This window comes from Lepidochelys kempii, chromosome 10 (genome assembly GCF_965140285.1).
Source record: "Lepidochelys kempii isolate rLepKem1 chromosome 10, rLepKem1.hap1, whole genome shotgun sequence".
In the NCBI taxonomy this organism is placed as follows: Eukaryota; Metazoa; Chordata; order Testudines; family Cheloniidae; genus Lepidochelys; species Lepidochelys kempii.
The window spans coordinates 23,572,702-23,589,660 of record NC_136389.1 but is presented as its reverse complement, the minus strand read 5'-3'; the positions used below and the strand labels follow the sequence as shown (position 1 = coordinate 23,589,660).

At 40.2% G+C, this 16,959-nt stretch overlaps 1 protein-coding gene across 16 annotated transcripts in view; it reads left to right on the top strand.

Moving 5' to 3' along the window:
- Positions 1-16,959, top strand: part of CLEC16A (C-type lectin domain containing 16A) — a 188,109-nt gene that overhangs the window by 121,721 nt on the left and 49,429 nt on the right. For all 16 annotated transcript variants that reach the window (XR_012161151.2, XR_013636404.1, XM_073362451.2 and 13 more), the window contains 2 exons: positions 14,567-14,718; positions 16,690-16,894. Coding sequence is in view for 14 of the 16 variants with exons in the window: in XM_073362451.2 (XP_073218552.1) it covers positions 14,567-14,718; positions 16,690-16,894 (357 nt within the window). In the remaining 2 variants the exon portion in view is untranslated. The remainder of the gene's footprint in view (positions 1-14,566; positions 14,719-16,689; positions 16,895-16,959) is intronic.

Below are 16,959 nucleotides of genomic sequence, written 5' to 3'. Positions count from 1 at the left end.
AATTTTCTAGTACAGATACAACTCTTGCTCAATATCGGAGAATAAAAAAATGACTTTGTATAAAAATCTATAGAACACATTGGTTAACGTGCCAATATCTACTTTTTTCCTGCTCTAAGATATCCCACCCTTGCCTTTAGAGTTGATTTTTTTTTCCCCTTGCATGTCGTGTATCTTATGTTTTCCACCAAATTGAAATTTAAGGGACACAGTCAACATAAAATATATATAGTTAAAAAAACTGAGTTAAAAGGGGTTTCAGATTCCACATTAGTCCCATACCTGCCCTGCCAATTTTTGTAGCTTTAGAATTACTTTGGCACAGCAACCTGGAAAGAAATGTTTTAGAAGACCCACAGAAGCAGGAGAGAGTGAAACTGTTCATTCCCAAAGTGGTGCCAAATGCATAAGGTAAACAAACTGAAAAAGTTACATACGATTACAGGTAAAAACCATGTAACATTCACAAGCATCAGAGGGATAGCCATGTTAGTCTAAATAAACATAAACAACAAAGCATGATTTCTAATTTGACTGTCTGTCAAAAAGGATGACAGTTTTTAATTTATGGTTTTGATCAGGTCAGAGAATTCATAATCTGTTCTATAACAGTGTATCTGTAGAGGAGGAAGACGAGGAAGTACTAAAGATGCTGTTACTGAATTATGACTACCTGTGTTTTTAAATTCCATATTTATGAATTATGTTACTGATTTTGAGATACTGAGCTGAGAGAGCTATAGGTGCCTCTGAAAATCAGGCCCAGAACCCTCTTTTGGATAGTTTGAGCATGTACCCTAAAAGTTAAGATACTTGTTTTTATTTTTTCTGGTGTGGGGGGGAGTAATGACTTTTTTCATCTTTATAATGCTCAGTACTTAAAGATTTTGTTACAAAGGCAGTTTCACACTTTTGATACATATATTAACAGGTTGTTGTTTTTAGGCTTTTTTGTGATTTCATGGTTACATATTTTATAACCTTGCTAAATGTACAAGTAATATTAAAAAAACTATAGGCCACAAAATTGCCAGGCATCAAGTCATCAAATAGGGACTAATGTTGGAAGCCAAATTAATTAATAAAAAATATAAAAGATTCTAACTCATTTGAACATATATGGATTTATTTTTAACTAAACCAATATATCAAATATGTAGTGTTGTCATTGTCAATAAGACAGATGGTACAGAACCCTGAGTTTGCTCAGTCTAAAGGTTTAAGATACGATGCAATGTATTCTTGTAGAAAAAACTGCATACCTCACATACGCAGTAATCATTAGTAACTGCATTTTGTTTTTGTACAATTTTGTATTGAAAACTTATTTAAATTTATGACAAAATAAAAATAGGGAAACCATGTTCTATTGTATTACTCCCTCCTCCCCCCCCCCACAAAAAAAATAGAAATTTCTCAGTGTGTTGGATTTTTGGCCATTATTCATGTTAAAAAAATTAATGTCACCTGTTAATATGTGCAGTGTCTAAAATAAGAAACAAACAGGGACTCAATACTTATAGCAGAAATATTTCTAATGAATGTTTGTTCCTGGTTGGTGTCTGATGTATTTCCCCTAGAATCTTGGAATCATTTTATTTTGGGGTTGTCCGCTGCCTACTGTGTCTCTTCTACTTAAAGTGGGACAGAAAGTTCCAGTAGACACACCTTCATTCAGCCAAGAAGAATTCCAGATCACAGTCCAGAAGTTCAAGTCTGAGAAGGCACCAGGGGTTTGTAACATCACCCTGAGTTGTTGAACACAAGTGAGTGTTATACCATGGCTGCATAGGCTCTTCAAGGCCATCTTGCATATTAGTATCCTCCCGAATGACTCAAAGAAGGATGCTACTCTGCGTATGTTCAAAAAGGCCACAAATAGCTATTATAGAGGTTTTATGCTGTTGTTGGTCCCAGGGACTGTCTTCCTGCTTCCATGTTAATACCCCAATCAGCAGTGCACTTTGTGGCGAAGGATATTGAGCGCATTTTTACACTTGGTTGTTCCAATGGCAACCAGCTCATTCCCTTCAGATAGCTTTTTGAGAAGATGGCTGCATTTAATAAATGGTGCTGAGCACTTTTTTTTTTTTGGGGGGGGGGGGAGGTGTTCTATGAAACCTTTGATTCCGTACATTGAGCAAGCTTGTGAGATCTGATGAGGCTACTTGCCCCCAGTAGGAAGATACCGTTATTGTTGTAGGAGTTCTATAATGAAAAAGAAAGCTGTGTTCAAGTCAATGGTAGATACATGGCATGGTTTCCATGAAAGTTCAGCAAGGCTGTGTCCTGTCACCATTGTTCAGTTTTGATAGGTTGATAAGTTTTTTGAGGAGGCAGATGTTTGTGATCTCCATCTGAACATTATTTTGCTTCAAGATCTCCAATACACTGATGCCTTTGCCTTGTTGGCTCAGTTTGGGTCACTGCAGCTGGTGCCTGATTGGTTCAGGCAAGAAGCAGTGAACATCAGTCTTGCTGCTAATCTGAATAAAATATATTAATTAATCTGAATACAGCTAAATCCCTGGCCAATACAATCAAGTGGCAGTTTGATGTTTGAGTCTCATCATCTTCATCAGCTGCTCCATATTAAGTCCTAGGACATCAACAATGAGGATAGTCCTAGTCAAACCCTGCCACCTAGATCTCAAGCATTGATTTGATTTTGGCAACTTTCTTGGTACTGATATATTAACATAAATATAAGCCATACTGGGTCAGACCAAAGGTCCATCTAGCCCAGTATCCTGTCTTCTTCTAGTGGCCAATGCCACGTGCACCAGAGGGAATGAACAGAACAGGTAATCATAAAATGCTCCATACCCTGTCGCTCATTTCCAGCTTCTGACAAACAGAGGCTAGGTACACCATCCCTGCCCATCCTGGCTAATAGCCATTGGTGGACCTATCCTCCATGAACATATCTAGTTCTTTTTTGAACTCTGTTATAGTCACGACATCCTCTGGCAAGGAGTTCCACAGGTTGACTGTGCATTGTGTGAAAAAAATATTTCCTTTTGTTTGTTTTAAATCTGCTGCCTATTTCATTTGATGACCCCTAGTTCTTGTGTTATGAGAAGGAGTAAATAACACTTCCTTTTTTACTTTCTCCACATCAGTCATTATTTTATAGACTTTTATCATATCCCCCCTTAGTCATCTCTTTTCCAAACTGAAAAGTCCCAGTCTTATTAATCTCTCCTCATATGGCAGCCATTCCATATCCCTAATCATTTTTGTTGCCCTTTTCTGAACCATTTCCAATTCCAATATATCTTTTATTTTTTTTTGAGATGGGGTGACCACATCTTTATGCAGTATTCAAGATGTGGGTGTAACATGGATTTATATAGAGGCAATATGATATTTTGTCATCTTATCTATCCCTTTCCTAATGATGCCCAACATTCTGTTAGCCTTTTCAACTGCCACTGCACATTGAGTGGATGTTTTCAGAGAACTATCCACAATGACTCCAAGATCTTTGTCTTGAGTGGTAACCGCTAATTTAGACCCCATCACTGTATATATAATTGGGATTATGTTTTCCAGTGTGCATTACTTTGCATTTATCAGCATGAAAGACCCATGAATTATGAAGTACATTTACCAAGGAATACCACTGCATGGTCAGCGATCACTTGGTCACCAAAAGCTTCAGTGTCGCAATAAGGTTGCCAGTGATGGGTATAGACCTAACATTCAGCCAGAACATCTTAAGGATCTAGCTAGAGAGAGATATCCAGGGTGGTGCTCAGCCTTCAAGAAGGCTATGTCCCTTTGGGATTTGTCATTATGGCAGTAATCAGTGCACAATAGCCAAGTGATTGTACACTTTGAGACAAAGTACTTCCTTAGGTTATGTCTGCATTACAAGGTAGGGATGTGATTCCCCTGCTTAGGTACACATACTCGCGCTAGCTCTCAGAGCTACTGCCAGTACAAATAGCAGGGTAGCCGCAGTAGCATGAGCGGCAGAGGCATGGCTGAGCTGTGTCAAGTACATACCCACCAGTTTCAGGTGGGTTTGTACTCTGCACAGCTCAGTTGTACCTCCGCTGCCTGTGCTACCGTGGCTAATACCGGCCCTCTCGATGAGAGCTAGCGCGAGTATGCGTAGCTGAGCAGAGGGATCCCATGCCTACCTCACGATGCAGATATAACCTAAGGAAACACTTTGAGAGAAAAATGTGCCGTCAGTTGATACTATGTACTCATTACTTTCATAATGACAAATCCCATTTGTTTATATGATCAGGGGAATCCCATATCTAGCTCCCAGTGTGGACGTAGCCTTAGAGGCTGGTAGGTGTTAAGGGCATAAGCACCCACATCAAATCCCAAGTCTCTTGTCCATTACTTGCTGTTTCTCGTTTTATTTCTCTCTGTATAACGTCCATTTCTTGTTTAGCTTGGATTTATTTTGCTATTGCAAGTTTTGGCTAGTGTGTTTTTTAAATGTAAAATTATTTTCAAGTTGCTATGCTTGTCTGGCATACAAATATAAAGTGCTTACCTATCCACGTCGCTGAGATATAGTTATGTATAAAAAGGTAATGTATCTATTCACATCCTATTAAAAAATAAAAAAAAGAGGAGGATGGAATATCAAGTTGTACCTATCGAATCCCCGGTCCAACAATTGGTGTAATGTTTGTTAAATGCATTAGATGAGTGGCTCTCATATACATAAAATACAAAACACTTGGTGTGGCACAACCTTTTGTAATTCTAATCAGTGTCATAGTAATGAATTTTTTCTGATACTATAAAACAGTCTATGTACCAATAGTGGTTCACATACAGCAGTGCTGAGAGTTGCTGTGTTAGAACAGCACCACATTCTGCATATCTGTTTCTTCACAGAGAATGTACAGGATGGTTAGTGGCTGTGCAAGCTTTACCATACAAACATAACCCATACTCAAGAGTAACTTTTTTCTAATGTTCACTTGATTCTTGGCCTCAGTGTGGAGGCTACCAGTGAGGCTGGCAGTTCTGGTGGGGTATTTTATTATTAGATTTACATAGTATCTATCTTCTTCTTTTAAAAATATCTGATATACAAACTGCAGTGTAAACAGGGATCATTTCCATTCACCTGTGAAGTAGGGTCAAATTTGGCAAGTGTTAAATGGCACACAGTACTGCTCCTTAACAGTTTATGATAGGAAGCTATCTAGTTGAAACTGGAAGGGAAATGTAAGTAGTTGGAAAGGAAATATAATTTGGTAGAATGTAATTACCTAAGTTGCAATTTGACCAGAAAACTTGGGTAAAAGTTGTCTGCATATAGCTAACCTGCAGCTGCCAGCTCACTACACTCAGGTGACTAAACAACACTCAGGATGTGACAAATTCCATTAGTTCTAGAACTGGTCTATCACTGGAGCTGATGATTTTATAAATAGTGCATTTGATCTGGAATACATCACTCAACCTAGAAATTCTTTCAACTAAATGCATTTGAGTTTCTGACATACAGGCAGATCGTTCTATGACTGATTTGTAGCATAGATGAAAATACTCTCAAGTTCACTGGAACTCTTTAACCACATTTTTCTCCTTTGATTATTTTTAGTCATCAAATACATGATGTGGCATTAAAACCTCTAGCTACTATAAATTAGAAAAAAGTGTAACTGGGGTACGTAAAAGTTTCCTGTGACGTAGTTCCCTAATAAATGAGTAATTTTTCCTTTCTGCTCCCTGAATAACTTTTACAGTTGTAGTGTGACCTGTGTTCCTATCAGATTTAAAATAAAACCAAATGCTCTGATCTTTGGGAAACAAAAAGTAAATTTTTTCTTTTAGTAACTTTACTGTGGTGCTAACTTGCTGGATCTCAGTCTTAACATGTCAAGGTTTTGTAACTAAACTGTTCAATGCCTACAATAAAACTCCAATAACATAAACAAATGACTGTTCGTAGGATCTGAATTCATACTTTAGTTGTGGGTCTTGGACCTAATCCTGCATTCTTTACTGACTTAAATGGACAAACTGGGGAAACAGAAGTCCACATGGTCATTAACTGGGCTTGTGGTGCCATTAAAGGAGAATGGGAAGGGAGTAGAGGGCACTGATACAATAGTTGTAACCGAATAGGTTCTAGAAAACTGTCTTGAAGCATTGCTTGAACTTCCTGGGCTGAAGGCGCTTAAGGCTTGTGTGAAAGTTCTCTGAGTACCCTGGCCTGTGAGTCACCTTGTTTCATCTTGTTACACTCTTGTCTGCAGCAAGAGGAAGAATTTCCTGGGCTTAACTGGCTGTCAGATTCCTGACACCCCCAGCATGTTAGCCACTCAAACTATCTCCTCTGGGCTATGCCAGTCCTTATCTTTTCTTGCAGGTGTACTCCAATCCCCAAGTCCCTTTAACTCCAAGAGCCCGTTTATGCCAACTGGCAAAGGGCACATCCAACACACTGTTGGCATAATATTTACCCAGCGTCTTGTAAGGTACTTTGTAAAAACTGGTGACACACTGGTCATGAATATCCTTGTGTGATGGGTATACTGGTTGTTTATGAAGAGTTACATATGTGTGCTGGAAATAAGTTCATAAAGTGTGTTTTGGAGGCAGTTGATAAATAAGCTTGCCCTAGATAGACAAATGAATGTGGATATTACCTGATTGCCTGGCTTGATTACAAGCAAAAGACAATGAAAATACATTTATAACTAAGGTAAACAAAGTGATTTAATCCAATCAAAAAGCAGATTGGCCAGAGGATGAGGACAGCATGGCATCTGCACACCAGTGGGGGAGAAGAACTGTCTGCAGTATGCACTTCAAAGGAATACATTTTAAAAGTTTAGTAGAGTATAAAAAGGTGGGGAGAGAACCAATTAATGATATAACACTTAAAGGACAAAGCAATGAACAGCACCCTCTGCATCTGTAAACCGTGGATCCTCCTGCCTCAGGGGCTAGAGATGCTGAGAGTTTGATGTAAGTGAGAAAGCTGCTTAGGCTAAGATTGTAGCTTGCTGAAGTTTAGTTTGAGACATTAGAAAGCATCATTTTTGTTTTGTGTGTAACCACACCTGTCTTCTTTCTTTTTCTTAATATCACTTAAATTTATGCTCTTAATAAATAAACTTATTCTTAGTTTTACAATAAACTATCTCAGTGCTGTCATGTTATATAAGGTGTGCATCCTCTATTAAGCCAACAGGCTGGTGTGTATTCTGTCTGTTTGGAGACAGCAGACTTGGTTAATTTCTGAGAGCGTCCAGTGAGAGGGACTGGACATGGCAGAGTCACACCTCTGGGGAACTGGGGTTCAATGAATGTTACCTGTAAGGCAAGGTTTAGACTAGCAGAGTCTAGAGGAGTTTGCTGATGAGGTGGACAGACTGGTATGGCAGGAGCTATCCCATAGTTTAAGCTCCAGCAAAGCTCTCCTGTTGAGGTAGAGGAGTAACACAGTTGCGTGCCTGAGGGAAGCATGTCCCCTCTTTAGTGTCCAGCTCCTTATCCACTGAATACACAAGAAATACCATGTCTGTTATCTCCGAGGGAACAGTGTATGCACCAGGTTGAATGATTCAACGGATGAGAGCTCTGTATAACACAACAGCACTGAGATGTTTTCATGATAAATACAATAAGTTTGACTAAAGATTCAAAAGATAATGCAAATGGATAATAGGAACAGGGTTAAACATAAATGAAAATCATAGCATAACAGGCTAACTTTCTGTATAAAGAGGTTTCTCATCCCCAATACCCTTTGCAGCATTTTAATCAAGCCCGATAGAGATTACATTTTCATGAATGTAAACATGCTGTCAGTTTGCTTCCCAGGCCTGGGATAAAAGGGAGTCCCCTTGCTTTCTTCTTGTATCCCCAGAGTTTGTCTGTCCTCAGGGATAGTAAAAATCCCCGTCACTTGTTTTTCCCAAGTCCCGCTTCTTCCCTGTTGATGTCACATTCCTCTGACTTCCTGCGTAAATGGGGCTTCCATTTTACTGGCTGGTAGTGTTTAATTTACATGCTGACCAAGAGACAGGTGAATAAACATCTGGCAGAAAACCTGTTTGTCAGCTCTGCCTTGATACGAACTTTAGTAACATATTTTCAGCATACATCCATAACTCCTTACATAGTATCTGTACATACATGGCATAATGACATTAATGACCAGAGTGACCCTGTCTTTCATTTAAGACATCACATAATATTCTTCGAACCAGATCATGTGTACCAGAATCAGGATAATCTTGTCAGCTCCTTGACAATGAACACTGAGAGATTCATGTGTCACAACTTGTCTGTGGTGAGATTTTTTTTTCTTAAAATTTCAGTGTTGCATGACCATTGGAGCCACTGCACCAATGGTATCAACAGAGGGACTTTTAGCATAAAGAGAGCACAGGTGTCTCTGCCACCATGTTGTTTAACCTCACTCTGACCAATTCTAGGTGTCACAGCAGTAACTATAGACACGGTGTTAGCACGATAGCTTCAGTTATTGCTACCCTCATGGAGCTGCCTTGTCGGTATTGCAGCCATGTGAAAACTTAAACACCAGTTCAGTATAGACTGTGTTATTGAAATATCTGACTATAAAAGGCTGAGCTAAGCAGGCTGTGGCAATTTGGAGCATACAAACATTCTGTTCCTTTCAAATCAAAACATGATGTGGTCTGGTAGCATACTTTATAAATTGTTCAAGAAATCTGATTTTTATTTAAACATCACTAAATGGCTCAACCTCAAGAGGAGAACGCATCCTTTTTTAGCATGCGGTAAAGAGTAAGAGTACAAAAGTGTTCTAAATGCTTTCCTGAGATGACCAATTTCAGTTTCAAAACAAGAGCAACAATGTACCAGTCTATTTGCATCTTGGTGAAAATATTGCTAACTTCCTTTCTCTATGTAAATACCATGAAATAGGCTGTTGGTGATTTGAGAATCTACCACTCTTGATAAATCCTCAAAGGCAACATATCAGAGACTAGCAAACCTTGGAAATAACAGAACCTAGCTGGGGATGTCTGATGGGGCTGATAAGAGAAAACTATCATTTTAGTTTGATAGTACTTTTCTAAAAAAAATCAATACTTTATTTCAGTGTTTTATCCAAAGCCTGTAATGAGATATTAAGGGCCAGATTAAAAAGAAATGTTCAGTTTTCCTATTGCTGAAACCTGATATGGGCTCCAAAACCATATTTATTAGCTTGTGTGTCTTACTGACATTGTACTTCATTCTCTAGGGCTGCCTGCTCCACTTCTTTTACAAGAAAGATTCTATTTAGAACATGTACAGCATTATCAACAGCAGTACATGCTTCTCTGTGCTGTCCTGCCAAAGTTGAAACTGCCAACAAGCATTTTAGTCATGATGATAGCTTTTGTGGGGGGAGTGTGCGTGTATTCAGTAATCAACTTTCTTGACATAGGGCCCATTTCTCCCCGGCTCCCAATAATCAATTTGATCACCATTTACCTGTGCTACTTTCAAGTAGGTGGTTTAGAGCAGTTTCTCAACTGATGTTTCTCAGTTAACAGCATCACACAGCCTTGAATATTTCTTTACAACCTAAAGCAAAGAAAATCTCTGTTCCATACACCCTTTTCTCTCATCAAGGTCAAGTATTCTGCCAGCCTCCCAAAACATACACAAATGTGTACATAGGCTTATCGATCGGAAAATACATAGACGTAATAAATTTCAGTTTAAGACCAGAAGAGACTATTATATCGTTTAGTCAGATCTCCTGTAGTCAGATCTCTGTACCCCTATATTGAGCCCAGTGTGAACATATTAAATCATATCAATCCTCAGGACCCTAAACTGTTATGCATGCAGGAGAGACTGATGTGCCACCAAAGGTTGAGATTCCTGAAAAGGCAGGAAATTGACTAGGAGTAAGATGCTAGCAAGTTTTCTACACCGCAGGTGGTAGAGGAAGGCAAAAAACTCCAGAGGTCACAACCAAACTGGCCTAGGGGAAAATTCCCTGCTCACCCCTACTCTGGTGATTAGTTGGACTCTAAGCACATGAGCAATACATACCAGTGAGGTATGTGAAAGAAGATTCTCTGAACCAACTCAGAGCCCTGGCCTACTATGCCCGGTGTCCGATCACCAGCTGTGGGCAATATCTGATGTTTCAGAGGAAGGCAAACACCCCCCTCCCTTCCAAACGTCTGGCCAATCATGCATGGGGAGCAGGAGTTGATATTTCATTAGATTATAGATTATTCATAGAGTATAAAGCCAGAAGGAACCATTGCTATCATGCAGACTAACCTCATGTATAACACAGGTCATAGAACTACCTTGAATTAAATTGTGTCTGAACTAGAGCATATATTTTAGAAAAACATCCTATGTTGAGGTAATATAACCTCCTTACTCCTACTCAAGATTCCCCTATTTGTACGTTCAAGGATCACATTAGCCCTTCTGGCTGATTATCCTTTGACCCAAGTCCTTTTCAGAGTCATTGCTTTCGAAGATAGAGTACCCCATCCTGTAAGTATGCCCTGCACTCTGTTCCTAGATGTATGGTAATATAAAAACACATATTGTTTGGGTTGTGCCCAGATTACCACTCCCCCAAAATTTGTCTCATCTGCCAAGTTCATTGCAATTGTCTTCTTTCAGGTCACTGATAAAAATGTTACATACCACAAGATGAAGAATCAATTTTTGCAGAGCCCCCAAGAAACATACTGCTTTATCCTTCTCCTCCCCCCATTTACAATTACAATTTGAGACTTAAATCTGTTAGTGAATTTTAATCAATTTAATGTGTGGTATGTTAGTTTTGTATAATTCTAGTTTCTTAGACAAAATGTTCTGCTGTACCAAGTCAAATGTCATATCAAAGTCTAAGTATACAATACTATTAGCACTATTAGCTTTATCACCCGATCTTTTAATCTCATCTAAAAAAATTCCAATTAGCTGGATGAGATTTATTTTCCATAAGCTCATATTGAATAGCATTAATTACAGTACCCTCTTTTAATTCTTTATTAATCAATTCTAGTATCAGCTTTTCCATTGTTTTGGCTGGGATCAATGTTAGATCAACTGGTCTATAACTGCCCAGGTATCCAGTTTTCTCTCTCTAAATATTGGCACAACATTAGCTTCCAGTTCTCTGGAGTGAATTCCCCAGTGTTCTAAAACTTATTGAAAATCAATAGTAGTGGTCCAGAGAGCTCCTTGGCTAGCTCTTTTAAAATCTTGGGTGCAGGTTAGCTGGACCTGCTGATTTCAGAGTGTCTGACTTTAATAGCTGCTGTGTCAGATCTTTCTGAGTTACTATTGGAATGGAAAGTATTTCATCATGATATCAATGCATTATCTAGCCTTTTTCCCAAGCACAGAACAGAAATATTTATTGAATTCTTTTTTACGGGGGAGTGAGAGGGGTATTATTAACAGTTTTATCATTTCAATCTAGTAAGGGACTAATACCATTGTTAGGATTCTGTTTGTTCTTAATATAGTTCTTATCCTTAACTCTGCTAGCCATGGAATTCTCCTTGTCTTTTTGCTTCACTTATCAGTTTTCTACAATTCCTAGCTTATTATTATTGATAGATTATAAAATAATTAAAAATGTATGTAAAGGGCTTGTGAGAACTTTTTACTTCAAATTAAGGGTCACTAATCTGGAAATGTTGAGCATTGCCCCAGAAGGTTGAGTCATTAATCAAATCTGGCCCATTATCTTGTACCTGGGATAGTTACAAGAAAAAGAATAGCAGACTGTTTTATGCGAAAACCACTGTAATACCTCTGTTTTACTTTGAAGTAAAAATACAAGGTAACTAGATTGACTAAGGTTATCAATAATTCCATACTTTAGCTATGGTGTCTCAATTTCACAGCACTAATAAAAGTGCCAAAATCATCTGGAACTATACTTTATGAAATTATCTTAATGTCTCATGTAACTGGAGCTTCAAGTGATATCCAATATTATCTTACCTGGGTCTCTAATACTCACCGAGCTTACTCAGTGTTTAATTCTTCTGAGTTTTTGTGCATCTAATCAACTTCTTAGTAGCAATGAAGACACTTCAGGTGGTACATAGCAGGTTAGTTGTACTTCCCTTGAGCATAGAGAGCTTTTCAGTTATGTGTTATTGCTTCAATTTAAGCACGATCACATCCTCATTTTAATTTTTCAGCTATTTCATGTAGTTGGCTTAATGCATGTCAGAAGTGAAAATAAAATATTTTTTTTAGTTTTTAAAATCGGACTGTAACACTCATTCAGTTCTAATTGTTGAAGTTTCCAAAAGCTGTACATATTGTGATGCGGTGGTGTTCTCTAACATACATTGAGGGACAAGATATTAGTGGAAAAGAACCAACAGACCATTTCACTTCTCTTCAAATGCAGAAATAGTCAGAGATGGAGGGAGAATGAAATGACTTGTGTGTACTGTGTTATCTTGGAGTTCAGCTCCTGGAACTAATGGGGACTGCTTAAACTTACTGTAATATTTTCTCCTATTTACCAGGAATTGTTTTTGAATTCTTTGTTGATGGTTATAAATGCTTTTTGAACAATTATTGCAGTACTGTTTTAGAGTAAATTTTTCAAAAGCTCCTAAATCACTAGATCCCATTTTCACAAGTGACTTAGACTTCCAGGTGACATGGAAGCTTTTGAAAATGTTATCCTTAATCTTGACACATCCTGTATATTGCACTAGATTTGTGTTACAGGTAATTCCATGTTGCAGTATTTTGGTTTTAGACTGTATGCGCAATATGCTTATTCACACCAGACATCCACAGTTACATAGTAATCATCTGTACTCTGCAGTTTTCCTCCTAGTCATTTGTCTAGTACAGGGGTGGCCAACCTGAGTCTCAGAAGGAGCCAGAATTTACCAATGTACATTGCCAAAGAGCCACAGTAATATGTCAGCAGCGCCCCATTAACTCCCCCACACCCAACTCCCAGACCCTCCCACCCACCAGCAGATCTGCCAATCAGCGTGTCCCCCTCCCTCCCCGCACCTCCCCATCAGCTGTTTCGTGGCATGCAGGAGGCTCTGGGGGGAAGGGGGGAGGAGCAATCTCAGGGGAAGGGACGGAGTGGGGGCAGGGCCTGTGGCAGATCCAGGGGTTGAGCAGTGAGCACCCTGCGGCACATTAGAAAGTTGGCACCTGGAGCTCCAGCCCTGGAGTCGGTGCCTATACAAGGAGCCACATATTAACTTCTGAAGAGCCTCGTGGCTCCGGAGCCACAGGTTGGCCACCTCTGGTCTAATAGTTCAGAGGCTCTGGACAACCCACAGAATGAAACTGTGCTTGTTAGTATCCTCACCCCTGTTTTGTTTTTGTTGTTGTTGCAATTATGTTGAATGTGTTGCTGGCACACTAAAGAGATGCAGGATGCCAAAATGTAGGCACACTGAATTGTGAGTGACTGTGTGGCTCCCTTTTGGCAGAAATAAATTAGCTACCTGGATTAGAAACCGGTGTTTTGTGGTGAAAGACACTTTTCTTTTGTTACTGTAAACCCTGTCCTTATCAAACCAATTTCAGCATATTTGTGAATTATCTGAAAAAATATGGGGTTTGGGCGAAAAAGTAGCAAGAGAATACAGAATGGGAAAAGAAAATAGCACATCCAGAAAGTGAGGAAGGCTAACCTCTACAGCAGGGATGGGCAAACTATGGCCCATGGGCCACATCCGGCTTGTCAGACCTTTTAATCTGGCCCTCAGGTCCAGCCAGGTAGCAGGTCCTCCGAACCCCTTGATCCCAGCCCAGAGCCCCCTCTTGTACCCCTCACCCCCCCCGCCCAGCCCTGATCCCCCTCCCACCCTCTGAACCCCTCAAGTGTATCCTAGAGCACCCTCATTCACCCCAAACCCCTCAGCCCCACCCCGGAGCCCTTCGCCCCCTCCCTTACCCTGAACTCCTCATTTCTGGCCCCACCCCCAAGCCCTCACCCCCGACGTACCCCAACCCCCAATTTTGTGAGCATTCGTGGCCCACCATACCATTTCCATACCTCCAAGTGGCCCTCAAGCCAAAAAGTTTGCCCACCCCTGCTAGCCTGTTCAACAACTGATGCCAATAGTGTGGTCTTCCACCGTGGGAACTGGTAGGAGAGGGAGGAAAACTGAAAGGGGTACTTGGATAAACAAACAAGCAATTGCAAAAACAAATAAATGCGTAGCTTTAAGTTCAGAGGTATCTCAGCAGTCGTGAAGAGGGAGATATCAGCACTAACTGATTTAAGTTCAACCCTGAAATCATGTTGAGTGTAACACAAAAGCCTGTTGAACTAAAACCCTTAACCATTTAAATACCACACCATGTTTGTACTCAAAGCATTCTTGACAAAATAAGTCATCATCCAGTGTATACCAGGAATTAATTGTGAATGAGCATGATAAAATGACTCTGAATGTGAAGAGGAAACGAGTATCTGAAATGTGCCAAGATAACTTAGGTTTCTAATGCAAAGCATATTCCTTGAAAAATCTTGAAATTCCTAACAAAATAAGCTATTGCAGAAGTTAACTGTGATAGCTGCCTATCTTAACTATTTTTTTCTCTTTAGATAACAGCGATTTAATTGCTTGTACAGTGATTACAAAAGATGGAGGTCAGGTTCAGAGATTTCTGGCTGTGGATATTTACCAGATGAGTTTAGTTGAACCAGATGTTGCCAGACTGGGCTGGGGAGTCGTTAAATTTGCGGGCCTTTTGCAGGTAAGATATCTGTTGACCCGAGGATTTGTTTTCCAGCTGAAAAGTCTGTTAATGTAAGAAACAGTGTAATCAAATTTAGTATTTGTTTTATCAGTGTATGTTTTAGGTCAATAGCATACCTCCCTATTTTCTGTGTACTTAATATCCTTTCTAATTCTATCTTCTGTTAAATTGCTTTATGCCATTTCCAGCTTTCCAAAGAAGTTCTTTAAAAGTTCACTAGCTGGACACTTGCAAATGAAGTAACTTCCTCATAAAGGCCCTGCTTCAAGAAAGCATCTCTATTAATCAGAGCACTGAAGTCCCGCTAACGTCAATAGCACTTAAACACATGCTTAAAGTTAAATCTGTGCTGAAAGGCTCTTCTGAATCACAGCAATAGGGAACAGATCTTATAATACTCGTGAAGAAAAGGAAAGAGATGGTTTCTCATCACAAATTAAACTGTGTTTTTAAATTCTGAAATACTTAAACACGAATTCCGGTATTTGCTCTATGAAGTACACTTAACAAAGAAAATAATAGCTAAAAGGTGCCCTGAAAATTGTGTGTGTGTTCTATATGTATGCAAGCACACAATACACCTGGGTATATATTGGGAAGCTATTTTATTTAAGTGTGTATTGGGATTTGTTGTGGAATAGTATGAAATCTTTTATTCTACAAAATTACCTAGAACAGTGGTCACCAACTGGTAGATAGTGATCAGCTGATCGATCCTGGAGCCTTTTCCAGTCAATCGCGATTTCCGGTTGCTAAAAGTCCAGCAGCACAGCAGGGCTAACACAGGCTCCCTGCGTGTCCTGGCCACATGCTGCTCCTGGAAGTGGCCAGCACATCCCTGAGGCCTCGGGGGAGCCCCCTCCCGGAGCCAGCACCCCAAACCTCCTCCTGCACCCCAAACCATCTTCCCCAGCCCTAATCCCTCTTCCCAAGCCAGCACCCAAACCTCCTCCTGCACCCTGAACCTCTCCCGCTCCCCAGCCCTGAGCCCCCTCCCAGAGCCTGCACCCCAAACGGCCTTCCCAGCACTAATCCCTCTTCCCAAGGCCGAACCCAAACCTCTCCTGCATGCCAATCACTTGCCCCAGCCCTGACCCCCCCTCCCAGAGCCAGAACCCCATATCTCCTCCTGTACCATGAGCCCCCTCCCGCACCTCAGCCCCCTGCCCCAGCCCCCGTATTCCCTCCTGCACCCCAACACTCTGCCCCAGCCCACAGCCTCATCCTGCACCCCAACCCCCTGCCCCAGGCTTAGCCTGGAGCCCCCTCCCACACTCCGAACCCCTCGACTCCAGCCCAGAGCCCGCACCCCAACCCCCTGCCCCAGCCCAGTGAACGTGAGGGAAGGGGGGGGAGAGTGAGTGGGGCGGGGCCTTGGGGAAGGGGCAGGGTAGATCCTGGGTTGCACTTAAATTCAAAAAGTGATGTTGTGCATAAAAAGGTTGGAGACCACTGACCTAGAATGTTACAATGAAGAAAGCAAGTATAGATAATTCTAGAGTCTAGTCCTTTGAATTGTTGTTACCTGAGAAAAATGGGATTTCAGCATCTTTCAGTCTAGTTTATAATAATTCTTCATTTAGTCCAATGTTTTAGTACCTAATTCAAATTTCTTGGTATTCCAGCTGCATCAGAATGTAAACATCTATAAATGAGTTGCTCAGCAGTAGTAGTATCTGTTTATTATGTTATGCCAAGCTCAATAGTCATGTTTCTAGAAAATGGAGAGAGAGAAGTACTCTTTCACAGTCAAACCACTTAATTTAATTTTTGCCTGACTTAGCCATGTTGGATTTACTTCACAAGAAATTTGTACCAATATACTGCAACATTTGTGTGGGTTTTTTTTTAAAGCAGTATCTCATGTCTCTGTCTTCTTATAATGATATATTGTTTATATCTAATTTAAATATTCACAATGAACAATTCAATTTCTTTCACCGCTAACTATATTCTATTTCTTTATAGGATATGCAGGTAACTGGAGTAGAAGATGACAGTAGAGCTCTGAATATAATAATTCACAAACCTGCATCTAGTCCCCATTCTAAGCCCTTCCCCATTCTCCAAGCCACATTTATTTTTTCTGATCACATTCGCTGCATCATTGCGAAGCAGCGTTTGGCAAAGGGCCGCATCCAAGCTCGACGTATGAAAATGCAGAGAATTGCAGGTAAGCAGATGCCTTAAATGTTTCTCTTTGAAGTGGGAAACATGTCTCGTGACAATTCAGTGTAA